At 43.6% G+C, this 14,144-nt stretch overlaps 1 protein-coding gene across 4 annotated transcripts in view; it reads left to right on the forward strand.

Moving 5' to 3' along the window:
* Positions 1-599: 599 nt before the first annotated feature.
* Positions 600-14,144, forward strand: part of LOC144038058 (calcium-activated potassium channel subunit alpha-1a-like) — a 39,939-nt gene continuing 26,394 nt past the window's right edge. For 2 of the 4 annotated variants that reach the window (XM_077550170.1, XM_077550174.1), the window contains exons 1-5: positions 602-1,259; positions 5,215-5,364; positions 9,121-9,182; positions 11,191-11,284; positions 12,203-12,314. In XM_077550170.1, coding sequence (XP_077406296.1) covers positions 1,023-1,259; positions 5,215-5,364; positions 9,121-9,182; positions 11,191-11,284; positions 12,203-12,314 — 655 coding nt within the window. In that variant the 5' untranslated portion in view covers positions 602-1,022. Of the gene's footprint in view, positions 1,260-5,214; positions 5,365-9,120; positions 9,183-11,190; positions 11,285-12,202; positions 12,315-14,144 lie in introns of all 4 variants that reach the window. The other 2 variants (XM_077550172.1, XM_077550171.1) reach the window with 2 other exon arrangements.

Genomic DNA, 14,144 nt, shown 5'->3' on the forward strand with positions numbered 1-14,144 from the left:
AAAAAGTCTAAAAATATATATTTTACTCAAGCATATCTGTAAATGGCAAAACCAGACGAACAGATCATTTTGAAATTCACGTAGAACTGTTATAAAATGCGCAAATGATAAACTATGAAATAATTTAGAGAAAGCCCTTAAATCTAGCACTGCCCTGTTCGTCCACTAGGGGGCGCCAACCCCACTTAAAACGCCGCTGACCAACAGTATTTTTCTTTCTTTTTTTTCGTTTTTATTAAATTTTAAACCACTAAATATTTTTACTGTGAACTCAACCATTGAATTTAATTTCATGTGCGTTCATTTTTAGATAATGTAAAATATTTGACTTCACATTTTTATGATGTTTAATCCGGCAATTTTAAGATGCTTTAAGCGTTAATGTTTACTGCTAGCATTATTATTGCTGTTTTTCTTTCTTTCTTTTTTAAATGAAGTCCGACTCCAAATTGCGCTTGGGTCGTCTCTGCATTTATGAAACCCCAAACGAACCTCGTCCTGTTCTGATAAGCATCACGTCTGCACTCTTTAGCGCCGCCCCCTCCTCTTTCTCTCTCATCCCCCCCCCCCCCCCCCCCATCCAGCACCACCTGTACATCTGCCACAATCCAGCCGCCTCCCAACGTGCGACGGTCGGACGCCGAGCAGCCACGCGAACCGCTCCTTTGCCCTCTCCATTTGTTTTTGTTTTTTTTGGGGGGGGGGGAATAAAAGAGAAACGTGAGGCAGATTCAACATCAGCAACACCGCCGTCGACGCTGCATTTACTCTCTTTCCCCCTCTCCGCCTTGTTGTTTTTTTGCCGACCGAAGTGGCCGTTTACGCACCGGATGACGCACGACGAACCAAGCCGCGTCGGTACCGCGACGCCGGTCCCTCCCGTTCGCTAGCAAGTTGCCGCCCGAGCGCCCCCACGCAACTTTCGCGGCCGCTCGGCAGACGCCCGAGGTCGGCCTCGCCATGGCCCCGGAGCAGCGGCGAGCCCCCTCGCTTTGAGAAGAGTGGACTCGGCCGGCCCCGACATGCCGAAGAGCCGCGAGCGGCTGAGCTCGGACCCGTCGGTGCACATCGCCAAGATGAACGTCATCATCCCCTTCTCGCCCGACGTGCCGTGCGACAGCAGCGGCCAGCGCATGTGGTGGGCTTTCCTCGCCTCGTCCATGGTCACCTTCTTCGGGGGGCTCTTCATCATCCTGCTGTGGAGGACCCTCAAGTACCTGTGGACCGTCTGCTGCCACTGCCGAGACAAGAAGAAGAAGGTAAGGAAGGAGGCAAGACTCTGCCAAGCCGCAAAAGAAAAGCGACACTTGTTGGCTGCCAACGAGCAATCGGTACAAAAAGTCGTGCAGTCCTTGGAGAGTCTCCAACTTTTGACACCAAATACGCCCGAACAGCATCATGGCCGACACTGAAATACACTTCGGAGGCCTAAAAGTGTCAACAGATTTGACTCGGCAAATATATGTAGGCTAATACAGCACATTTTATAACACAAGGCTACTCGATATAAGCATTTACAAACAACAGCAAAACGACTAAAACGGTATACATCGACAACGTAACACTTTTTTTCCGTCTTCATTTAACCTGGAATGTCCAATTGAGATTAAAAACCAAGGGGTGGTAGAAGTAACAATTAAAATCACATACATGTCAGCAAAAAGTTACACTTTCAACTTTTAACACCATAGAATTCGGTCCCCAAATCGGCCCCTCCCCAACCCAAAATCCATTTAGCGCCCCCACCATCCCCCCACCCCGGAATAAATCTTCATGAAAATGCGTCCGTGTCCGAAATGCATCGTCAGGCTCTTGCACGCGTGCCGTGTAAATCTTTTTTTGTTGTCGTTGCTAAGCAACTAGCAAGCAAGGAGCGGGTGCGTGTGATGATTCCAAGTCAAGTCAGTCTGGGTGATGTGTGCACTTGCTTGTATGAGAAACACCTCACACCTGCCCCCCCCCCCCCCCCCCCAAAGCATGTCGTTAGCGCGTTGTTCACAAATGCAACTTCACAATCACATCATTCCCGTTTTTTCCTCTGACTTCTCCTGACTTCCTGTTTTCCCTTTGAGAACGTCCACCTTGATTGCTGCCTTCACCCGGTGCTGTGATGCCCTGGCATGTGGGCAAGGAGAGCCAGTTGCTTCAGATACGCCAGCACTCAAATTGTCAAAGTTTGTCATTATTATTTTTTTAATTAAAAATCAAATTTGTGGAAATAAAAATGTGGCCTTTAAATGTTAGAAGGTGAGCCGTTCATTTCAGGTGAGCGCCCGCTGTGCTTTGCTCAGCATAGTCTGGACAAACTTTTAAAGCAAGCGTCAGCCGCTTTCATCATTGCGGCAATCTGATTTCTATTCCGACACCTTGAATAATAGATAGATGCCCCCTTTTTTTCATCACAATAGCAGCAAATGTCACTTTTTGACAAATCCTCTCTTGCCGGCAACCTTTTCAGCTTGGGGAGAATAATTGGCCGTCATCGAGCTTGAGTGTTTGAACTCTCACCCCGCAGCCGGGAAAGTGTCACCACAGCAATTAAGTGCACAAGGGTGGACTCGTGTGGGCAACATTTAGTAGCTTCATTTACAAAAAGTCTTGCACGAAAAGGAGAAAAGCTGTACAAGAGACACCTTCAACTCTACTTGCATGTGTTCGAAATTAGGTCACAATATTGTGTTTATAAACTTCTTCTTTTTTGTAAAACATGCTGATGCCAAAATTATGCAAAAATCGCATTGGTTCTCAAAAACTAATACAAATATCAGGTCTGAAATTTCAAGGTTTTTTTTTGTGGAAATTCTTTTCTGTTAAAAGGAAAAGATTACATTTTCAGATGAATATTTCTGTCTTCAAAACCATATTGCAATATTGTTTAAAAACAACAAAAAAGGTTTCAATGTAATTGAGTGTAGCTTTTTTTTAATTTTAATTTTTTTAATATTTTTTAAATGAAAACCGTTCCAGCCCTAACACCCTAACCTTTATAAAAAAACCCCTGAGAATTAAGATAATTGGCTAAAATGTAAATAATAGAACGAGTTGCGTTTGTCTCTAATTAATTTCAGCTTCTTCCGGTGTGGCCAACTTGGCCACCAGGGGCACTAACCAATAAGAATACTTTTACACTACAGACAGAAAGATGCATATAATCGTAGTCATTTTTGAATAGATGATAAAATACATACACGCCTGTAAGTATTGTTATATTATTTGTCCACATGTGCGCCACAGTTTGTGTTCAAATATCCGTTGCTTGCTTCTAACACCGCAACTAGCAATGCTAACGTTAGCATACGGCGTTTAGCAAAGTTTGTTAGCTAAACGGACGTCCCAAGGCTAAGCTACTTGTATTTGTGTTACTTTTAATAAGTTACACATTGTGTTATTCTCTTAGTCTTGTATTTCGTTTTCAGGTGAATTTTGACTGGCTGAGCCATGAAACGACTTGAAACATATATTTTTTATTTTGTTAGGAATTGTTCAACATTCAAACAGCTGCTTATTCACTGCCGACACAAGCGCTTGTTTTTCAAGGTTGTGCTTGCAAGACAGAGCAAAAAATAATAATTATAAGTCGGGTCACTTGTAACTTAAGGCACCATTGTGTAGCATAAGATGCAAATGCACCGTTTTGTTGTTCACATATGATGAGGTTAGCGTGTCGAAAGAGCCGCTAGTCTGCTCACCTCGGCTTATCACCTGCCAACTAATTGAATTCTCGAGCGCCGCCATCAATTTCTCGCCGACTGTAGCTGTGATTCGTGAGGTGTCGGGGAAGAGGTTTTGGGACTTAATTAACGCTTGGCTATTTTTGTCTTACTGGCCTTTTTTTAAATATGATTTTTTTTTTATTATTTAATTACATTTTCTAAGTAGGATTACGCACAAAATGACGAAGCAGAGCGATGAGGCGTCAGGTGGCGCCGAGAAATCCATCAAATCGATACTTTTTCTCTTGCGTGCCGTCAGGCTGCGCTTCTTGCAGCGCCTTCTGTCCAGCTTGCCGGTCCCTAGCAACAGTAACTAAGGTAACCGCGCTGGAGCAAGCTGTTGATGTCGGCCTTTATGGTGTCATTATGGTCTGCTTTTCCAACTCATTTTAAGTACAGTATGATCAAATGATGTTTCGCTTTCCTGGACACCACGAGAGAACAGATGCTAAGAAAGGCTTTAAAATTATTAGTATTATTTTTTTTTAGTACCTTTTAATGTGTTCAAAGCATGTGAGAGTGGTAAAACTGCATAAAAAGTACAACAAGAAAAAATAGTCTAATAATAAGGGCTGACAACAGTCAAGTTGACATTCATTTTTTTGTCTCCCATATCACTCACCAGGCCAGGCCCCGCCTTTTAAAGCCACACACATTCAAAGTCACAGATACAACACCTCACATGCATGATTGGCATGGGTCGAGTAAATCTGTTTTAATCAATTAGTTGATTCGATTCGATATTTTTTTTTCTGAATTAAAAAGTTTTATCAATTGTATACAGTAAAAAAAAAAAACATCTAAGTAAAAAAAATTGAATAAATTCAGGAACATTGATATTGCATCTGACCATGTGCATCACTTCAATGTGTATATACATTAAAAAAAAAAGTAAAATTGAGGGGAAACTGATCAACATTGTACATTCTGGTGTTATCAATATTTTTTAAATCCAATTTTTGGATGCATTTAATTACATTCTTGTTAACAAAATAAAAATCGAGCACCACACTTTTTGAATAATGAATCTAAAATATTTGTCCACAATGATTGCATCAAATAAAACTGAGGGACAATTCTGAAAAATATTTTGAAATGTGACATCATAAAAAATAAAGTCTACACACTCTTGTTGAAATGCCGTTTTTTGTGTTATTAAAAAAGAGACCAGTATAAACCATTGTACAAATCTGTTGTCGAGGGCAATTCAGATGGACAAACCACTGAGGTACACGTGTTAGCAAAAGTTTGCACACCCTCATAACTGGGTGTGTGTCTGCATTCAGAACTAACCAATCACATTTAAACTCATTTTAAATATGAATGAGCACAAACCTGCTCGCTGATGAACCCTAAATAAAGTTCAGATGTTTTAGTAGGCGGTTCCTTCTCCTGGCATTTGAACAGGGTGTGTAGACTTATTCTCTCCACTGTATAATTGCTTAATTTCACATGCGTATTGAAGCCCATGTCCCACTTTATTTCCTCTGTGGCGGGTCAGGACGTACACCGGCTGACCACGGCCGACGGCGTCGTCAAGCGTGCCGACAAGGACGAGGCGGCGGCGGCCAGCGAGGTGGGATGGATGACGTCGGTGAAAGATTGGGCGGGAGTGATGATCTCCGCTCAGACGCTGACAGGACGAGTCCTGGTGAGTGGCGAGACGGGACGTTTGGCGTCGTCTGGGGGTTGTGGGCCGGCTCGTCCCCGCAGACGCAGACAAAGCGCGCGCAGGGCTTTAAATGGTGTATTAAGGTCACACGCTGGCATCCCATAATGCCCCTCGGAGAGATCACATCTGGTCAAGCGAGGGCGGTTGCCACGGCGACCGCTGTACGTCTGACAAATGCCTTCAAATAGAAGGAACCGGGTTAGCGAGTCGGATTACGTTTGTCGGCGCGCCGGTTGTGTTCAAATCTGCGTTACAAACTGTTACGTGATCGTTTTGCATCGCGTGTTAGCATTAAGCTAGCGTCCGCTCGCCTTCCAAAATCACACTGCAAATTGTGCAGTTGCCGTCAATATGAGCGTGAATGCTCGTTTTCCAGTTAAAAAGCCAGTTGACTAAAATTGGTTTTGCTTTGCGTTCTATGCCAAACGTTCCACTTTTGTTGTCTGCTGCTTGAATTAGCAGCAAAAAGTGTTTGAGTCAATAAAGTTGTATTTGCTCTCTTGGCTGTCGGGAGCCTGAAATAAAAGCGTGTTGACTTTGACAACAAAGCGTTTGTGATGACACGCGTGCCACGGGGGATCCCGTCTGTCATTTGATGCCTTATTGGTTCTTACGCCGCCACGCACACACGGGAGCGGCGGCGCTCTCGAACGACACTCGGTTTTCAACAAGTCGACAATAGTAGAGAAGCACCTTCATCAATATCCTTTCAAAAGGTCTTTTTTTTTTAAGGACAATTACAACAATAGTTTTTTTTTCTTTTTAAGGAAGTGCAGCCTTCTTTTCAGCATCAAAATGTTGTCTTCTTTTTAGGAAAGCACAACATAGTTTGTGTTCTTTTTTGGAAACTAACAAGATGTTTCTTGTTTTTAGGATAATGAAATATTCCGTTTGTCTTTTTGTTCTCGCAACATCAGCAGTTCCGTCTTTCTCAGACAGTATAAGATGAGTAGTTTGTCTTCTTTTTGGGAAAGCGCAACATGAATAGCTTGCGGCTGGTGTCTTTCCGCTTGCAGGCAGCGTCGTCGCTAATCATCAGTACTGTCGGTGTTTTTGGCGTGACGGCGTTTCCGCGGTCCCGGCCTGCCGCTGCTGCTTTCTTGCCGCATGCGCCGAATAAAAACAACCGATGAGTCACGCTCGCTCTGGCATTACGAGAGGGCAAAGTGTACGGGACGGGGAGTCCTCTTTTGTCTTGTCTTCTGGGCCTATCGAGTCAGGAATTCTGCCTAGCAACAGGTGATGCACATGTTGTGATATTTTTTGCAGTAGTAGGCAACCCCAAGCATGCAACGCAACATTGCCATCTTTTCACTTTGATGATCTGCCACTTGTTGTTTGCAAACATGACGAAAAGGTCTGTCGTTGCCAGCTCGGACGGCAAATAATGCGCTGAAATTGGCACAAGGTGTCCCTCGAATGATTGTGCACGTTGGCGGTGGGCACAGTTGGTGTACGCGAGTGTACTTCAGCCATGCTAAGCTCTTCGGGCTGTTTGGGCCGCTGCCAGGGAGGCTTAAATCACAACGGGGACGCTACCACAAACATGGCCGCCGCAGTTCATACGCTGGATGACACGCGCGCGCACACACGTTTGTCTTTATGTCGTAGCGGGGACATCTGGTTGCGGGATCGGGTACGGGAGCTTGTTGCGCAAATGAGAGCGCCCGTGTAATTGAATGAGGAAGTGTGAGTGCTTCTTCTTCTTCTTCTTCTTCTTCTCAGCACTCACTTTCTTTCGACCCATGGTTAGAAAAACTCATACCTGCCGCGAAACACGACCGATGAGTGTCCTTTTGCATTGAACTGATGGTGGGCGGATGCTGCGAGGTTTGCTGGCGCCACCTGGTGGCAGGCAGAGTGCCTGACGGACGCAAGTTGGAGGTCACTGGACAGTATTGGATTTTCCGTCTTGGCTGTTTTGTTGCCGTCCGTCCCCGCTGTTCTTTGCTGACGTCACTGTCGTGTCCCGCGCACGTCTCCATCTTCTAATGAGTCTCCAAGGACCCGACAACTTGTTTTCACCTTGGCTATTAACTATTCATGCATGCAATACAATATGGGCACGCTTGGCAGTCTTCACACTGACAGTGTGAATGTAATGATGTCAATAATGTCCTGTTTTTTGGAATACTTTGTACATTTTGAATCACAAGTTGTGGTTGTACTTTAATTTTACCGCGTGTGGTTGTCGCAGGGAGCCATAAAGAGAATTGCTGTCTCCCAAAAGAGTTGATTAAAAATTCATGCTGGCAACTCTTTTTTTTTTTTTTTTTTTTTTTTTAGCCAATGCAATTGCACATGATGGAGATGAATTGGGGCCGCGCTCATTCATTATGGATGCCGGCTGCACTCCTGTTCCGAACGCTCTTTTGTGTCATGTGGAAACGGATGAGCGCCAGTTGGCCTCGCGCGCAGGCCCCGCCCCTTCCCCTCTACTCGCGCGTCCACGCGTCCCTGACACTTGCAAGTGAAAGTGTGCGAAAAGGTCACAAGGAACTTTGTTACCACGTTCTGCTTAAACGCATCCATTCTCGGGAAAGCTGCCACATTTTTGTCATTTCGAGACGCTCCATCGTGAGAACTGGTGAACTTCAAAGCTTTTCCAGAACATTTTGCAGAACATTTGGCTTTACAGCGGCACGAGAGTCAACGATTTGTGATTCTGAGAGCTCCCGCAGCAATAAATACCGTACAGTCATCTGTATCCAAATAACAGATCCGATTAATCGTTGAGATATCTTCCATTTAAAATTGTCCAAGTCCTGAGAATTTGCAGCTCATCAAGAGTCATTATTAAGAGTCACGTTAGCTTAATTGGTTGACCCCTGACCCCAATTAGCTCTTGCAGAAGTCAAAACATGTCATCATTTGTAGGGTTAACTCTTTGACTACCAAAAACGTTAAATAACGTTTAGTAAAATCCTATGGAGGAGTGCCAAAGACGTTAAAAGACGTTTGTTTCAAAACAGAGGTGAAACTAACCATTTTCTATTGTTGATTACTGAAAAATGGAATAAGGTAGAAACAAACTTTTTTTTCTGATGAAAGATGAGAGTCCAATCTTTCATTTGGTAGTATGTGTGTTTCCATAGTCCAAACACATAATTTTCTGTGGACCTTGAAAGATCAGTCAAAAATGCTTAAATCGGCTGGCACCCACGGCATCCCCTTTCTGAAAACGTCTGGCAGTCAAAGAGTTAATAATGGAAATATTTATCCTTTAACTGACTTCAGTGTCAACTGTTCCGTCAATGGGGAATCGAAACTCTAATTACATTTTATTTCCGAGCGACTGCAATTGGTCCGATCAAGAGCAAAATTGAAATTGACAGTGTGCATTCCCTTTTGTTTCGATTAGTTTGCCCACTACAAGATTATAATATTCAAATAGTCATAGTCAAATATTTATAGAAAAAAATACTTTCTAACGATACAAATCTTGAATAAAGGTGAAAACCTAGAAAATGACAAATGAAGGAGCCCAAACAGAAAGTTTTGGGGTTGGCAGCGCTTGCTTGCCTTTTTACTACAGAGGCTCGCGCATCGTGTTGAAGTTCCCGGCTTGCCTGAAAGAGGACGCCGTCCGCCGTCCGCCGCTTGGCGTATTTATTTACACTTTGACATGGAGACAGTAAGCGAGGAGCGTTTAAACACATTTTGCTCCGTTACCGCAAGCCTTCGATTTGTGACAACAACAAAAATAACCACCCACTTTTCTTGACTTTGATTCAGGTGGTGCTGGTGTTTGCCCTCAGCATCGGCGCTCTGGTGATATACTTCATCGATTCCTCAGAGTGAGTATTGCTGGGTCAAAAGGTCAATTCAAATGTTGACATGTATTAGAGCACATTCAAAGTCATGACTAATGACATCATGGTGGAAAGTTGAGCAAGGGAAAGTCCAACGTTCCTGACGTGGGTGAAAACAATCGTCCATTAGACGACAGGAAGTGGAAGAAGACAAAGCAGGAAGTGGCCGTTTGGAAGCAGCCGCGACATTATTAAAGGCGGGGGTGGCGGCTTGAGTCGGGCGTCGGTGTCCACTTTCATGCCGCGCTCTCGTTACCTTTTCACCCGATGAGCGCTGAACTTTCAACCCGGGCTCATTTGACACCTGGCGACCCCGTTGGCTCCAGTTCGGCAAGTGGACTTTGTCGCGCTCCAGCCTTTCCTTCCTGTAATTAGCGCCGCACTCGTTGACGGACGTGCGGTCTGCCCGGGAAGCGCCCCGGCAGACCCATCGAGGCGGCTCGGCTTTTAAACTCACCAGTTGGCTGATTTCAAATTGGCTCGCCGACTTGTCGTCCGACTTTAAAACCGGCAGAAAGAGCAGGAAGGCTAATTGAATGCTAGCTTGACGACACGTCGTCCATGTTGTTTTGTTGGTGAGCTGAAGCCGCAGCCCGTCGCACTTGACATTTGGCGAGAGAAGCGGAGGTCGTCAGCCAGTTGCACAACACAAATACCGTATGACTGTTTTTCTTATTTATTTTTTTTTCAACTTCAGGTAACAAAATGATCTTGATTGAATTCGGGCACATGACATGACCTCGTTCTGCTCGGAGCTGCTGAAGGTTGTCGGCTTCTCACGAATCCTCACACGATAGTTTTGGACGTACACATTTATTAGGGCTCATGTATTTCATTTAATTCCCCCCCAAAAACGGATCTAATTTTGAATATATTCCTCCCTACAGATAAAAATATTTGATTAAATACATCACATGAGCGGCTTGCGTTTGGGGCGCGGGTTCTATTTTATTTACTGGGTTAATGCGTCAGACAATTAATTGGGGCAATGTGTCCACTCACAGCGGCGGCTATTTCAGGTGCACTTAATCTTCTTTTTTTAAATTTTTTTTTAATTACATGACTCACCAAGTGATTAATTGTGACCTGGCATCAATTAAAGGCGAGGCTATAATTATTATTACTTGAGCATTTATTAACTCAATCAACTTTATAATAATGATCAAGTATTTCTTCCTTAGGGGCAAAATAATCTATTAAAGTCTATTTGAGGTGTTGTAGATTATATATATATATTTTTTAAGTGCATGACCCACCTGATTAATTTAGGACAGGGCATTGATTAGAGCAGAACAACAACAACAAAATCCTGAGTGTTTGCAAACAGAGATCATTTGGTTAAACGTGAGATGCGGTATATCATTTATTGTTTTAGTGTTTATTCATTTTTTTATCATTTATTTAAAGTGTTGAATTTGGACGTGGCTTGAATTCGTTCAATATTGATGACCTTGAGCGTTTATTTGAGGTGCGGTGTTTACGGATGAGACGATCAACATGAACGATGACGAAAGACGGCGAATGCAGCATCCTACTAACTTGTTCCTGGTTTTCACGATTTCTCTTTATTTGCGCCAGATACAAGTGTTTATTGAGGGTGAGGCTCGCCGACATCATTTGTTCCGGCTGCCTGACGTCCTCCGGTCAGGAGACGTGACCCCCGCATAGGAGACGTGACCCCCCCCACCCCCCCGCATGCACTTAAGCCTTAAACTGCTGCTTTCAACGCCACCCCCCCCCCCAAATGGAAGAACGCACATGCTTGTGTGTGCGCGTGGCAGCTTTTTAAGGGTTTTAAGGATTTGCACCAAGGCAATGCTTGCGAGTGCATGTGTCATGTTGCCCCCCCCCCCCCACCTGCATTAATGATCAAACCACGCAAACATCTGACGTCTTTTGCGAAAAAAAAAAAGACGACGATTGATGTCACCGACGATCCTAAATGAAAAGTGTGACGCGGTCGTGGCTGATGTGGATTTTGCGTGTCTCGCAGTCCCATCGAGTCGTGCCAGAACTTCTATCAGGACGTGACGCTGCAGATCGACATGGCCTTCAACATCTTCTTCCTCTTGTACTTCGGACTTCGAGTGAGTACAAGCAAGCAAATTGGCAAAAGTCCTCAATGCCAACCATTTCATTCTTTTTTAACTAGGGGTGTCAGGCAATACTGTACTATAAAAAAACGAGTGTGATATTGATTTGTGTTCAGGTCAGGCCACTGGATGGCATAATTGCATATGTAAGACATTGGTGACGGTTCACTGCATTTTTCTTTTCATATTAATGAAGTAACTTGTGAAATTCTGCACATTTTTAAAATGGTAAAATGCAACCCAGTCTCCACAAATATATGCATTATTATGACATTTATTACTGCTAAATTTTCTGCTGTGTTGCAAAAGGAATTCCCCCAAGTAAGGGACGGTCATTAATCGCGTGTTAAAAAAAAAAAAGAGTGGTGTTAAAGTAGCACTAAGGAACTTTTCAACCTTAATAAATATTTTTTTTCGGATGAAACATCATCTATAAAACTAGTTGAATGACCCCTTTGCTATGTCCTGAGGGGGTCTGCGTCATTTTTTCTGGCACGACGCAACTTTGAGGAGGATGGTAGGAACACTGGCACAAAAAAAAAAAACATTGGGCCGGATTTCACTCGCTGGAGTGAGCTAAAAAAACGACAATGCGCTTGTCCTCATAGGAAATGTGGTCTTCCTTCAGACATAACAGTAGCACTTTTGTCCATATGGCGTCGTCATAATCAACATAAATGGAAAGTTCCTTACTGTTGCTTTTGGAACATTAAATTAACGCTCTCATTTTGACACCCCTATTTTATAATTTTCTTTTCAAAGGTTACTGCTACTTATAACGTATAACATTATTCCACTGTGAAGTGTCTGAATGTCTTTTGAACGGCGACGTGAACCAATCCAAGTTGTGATTGTTACTCGAGGACGACGGCGTGCAACTAATGGGCAAAAATGAAATGTCGTCCTTGTCAGTTCATCGCGGCCAACGACAAGTTGTGGTTCTGGCTGGAGGTCAACTCGGTGGTGGACTTCTTCACGGTGCCGCCCGTCTTCGTGTCCGTCTACCTGAACCGCAGCTGGCTCGGTAACCTTCGCCGCCGCTTCTCAAGCTCATCGTTAGCATCGCAACACGTCCATGTGTACCCTAGAAATGAAAAAGTTGCACGTTTTCCAGTTTCTGTCTTATACTGCCCCCAGGTGGCCAAGGTGTGCACATCAGCCGGTGCAGCACAATAGACATTGAATTGCAGCAACAACAAAAAAACAGCTCTTTAATTATATCATTATTGTATGTTTTTAAAGTAGCTAAATATTATGCAGTGTGATTTTTCTTATTAAACGATTTGAGTTACAAGTTTGGCCACAGAGGAATCAGGAAATCAAACTCCTATGTCAAGGCACCACTGTATTTTTATCTATTTGCATTTTTTTTTTTAAACAATTTACTACAAATCATTTTTAAGACCCCCAAGCAGACCCCAGTTTGAGAGCCGCTGCATGCGCGTGTGTTGTGCCGTGCTACACGTGCGTCCTTCACCTGTGCAGACAAATCACATCAGAATGAAAAAACAAGTACAATACCAAGCTTGGATGCTGACAGGAAATGAAGGATTACGGGGATCATTGCAGACGGCTTTAAATGTTTTTTTTTCTTTTTCTTGCACACACACACACACACGCACACACACACACACGCGCGCAAATCTATTCACAAGCAAAGACAAATTGTGATGAATGTATCTGAGCTGTGACTGTTGTTTGCTAAAACTTCAGGTGGAACTGGCTTGTTTAATTTTAAGGGTGGCGCCACCCAGTGGACATGCTAGGCCACTGTCACGGTAACATAAACACATTGGCCATTTCATTAGGTATGCTTGCATACATGCCAAACGAATGTCTAATAATTTTCGGATCAATTTAATTGCAATATTGGCCTCATTGTCATCATATATTTTTTTAATTAACTGTAACTTCTTGAATATTTCTGAAATCCAGATTACAAGTATTTATTACTTACGCTAATGTCAAATACTTCACTTTTCAGTTAAAAATCAAATATTAACAATGGTGTGAATACTGACTAACTTATTTAATGCTTTTATTGAACAATTTGTAAAATAGTACATAAAAATAAAACTATTAAAAAACCAGAGTAGGTATATACAGTATATTCAAATGAATATTTTGATCGCCTTATTTAATATGCTAAACATAAAATTGAAATGTGAAAAAATAAATAAATAACTTCAATTCATTATAAAAGTGCAATTTTATAAAGCACGTTTAATTTATTTTATTTCTAACATTAAACAATTGAAATGTTTCCCCCCCTCTCTCATTCAACTGGCACAACAACGTCTGTTACTGTACAGCATCTGTCGTTATTTCCGGGATTAAGCAAGCAAAAAAAAACGACAAATGACCGACCACAGCGCGACCGACCCGTCGTTCCACACACGCGTGATGTCACGTGATGGGCATTTTCCCGCTCAAAAACAACAAGCTGTTCTTTTGCGAAGCTTAAGGCAACAGGACATTTGTTGCGGGCTCTAAGGGCTGACCCGGAGGTCAGGTTGATGGACACGCTTGCTTCCCGCTTCTCTGGATGAATCCGAAAGAAGCTTATACGCCGACGCTGCCGGCGGAGCGCTAATATCCTTTTGGCTTTAAGCTCGCCACAAGCGCTGTAGCGGGCTAGCGGCGAGGACAAAAGTTTCTCGTTCGGGCTGGAAGGCGTCCACAAATGATTCCCACCAAGATGTTAGTGTACAAGGGGCCCGGCGGCGGCGGCGGCGGCGGCGTCCAGACCGTGCCTGCCACCAGGCGGCGCAAGAAATCCACCGGCGAGCTTTTCCAGAAAGGATACCGGGTCCGCAACGGCCACGACAAAGACGAGCAGGAGAACGCCGGCGGA

Source organism: Vanacampus margaritifer, chromosome 18 (genome assembly GCF_051991255.1).
Source record: "Vanacampus margaritifer isolate UIUO_Vmar chromosome 18, RoL_Vmar_1.0, whole genome shotgun sequence".
Taxonomy (NCBI): Eukaryota; Metazoa; Chordata; class Actinopteri; order Syngnathiformes; family Syngnathidae; genus Vanacampus; species Vanacampus margaritifer.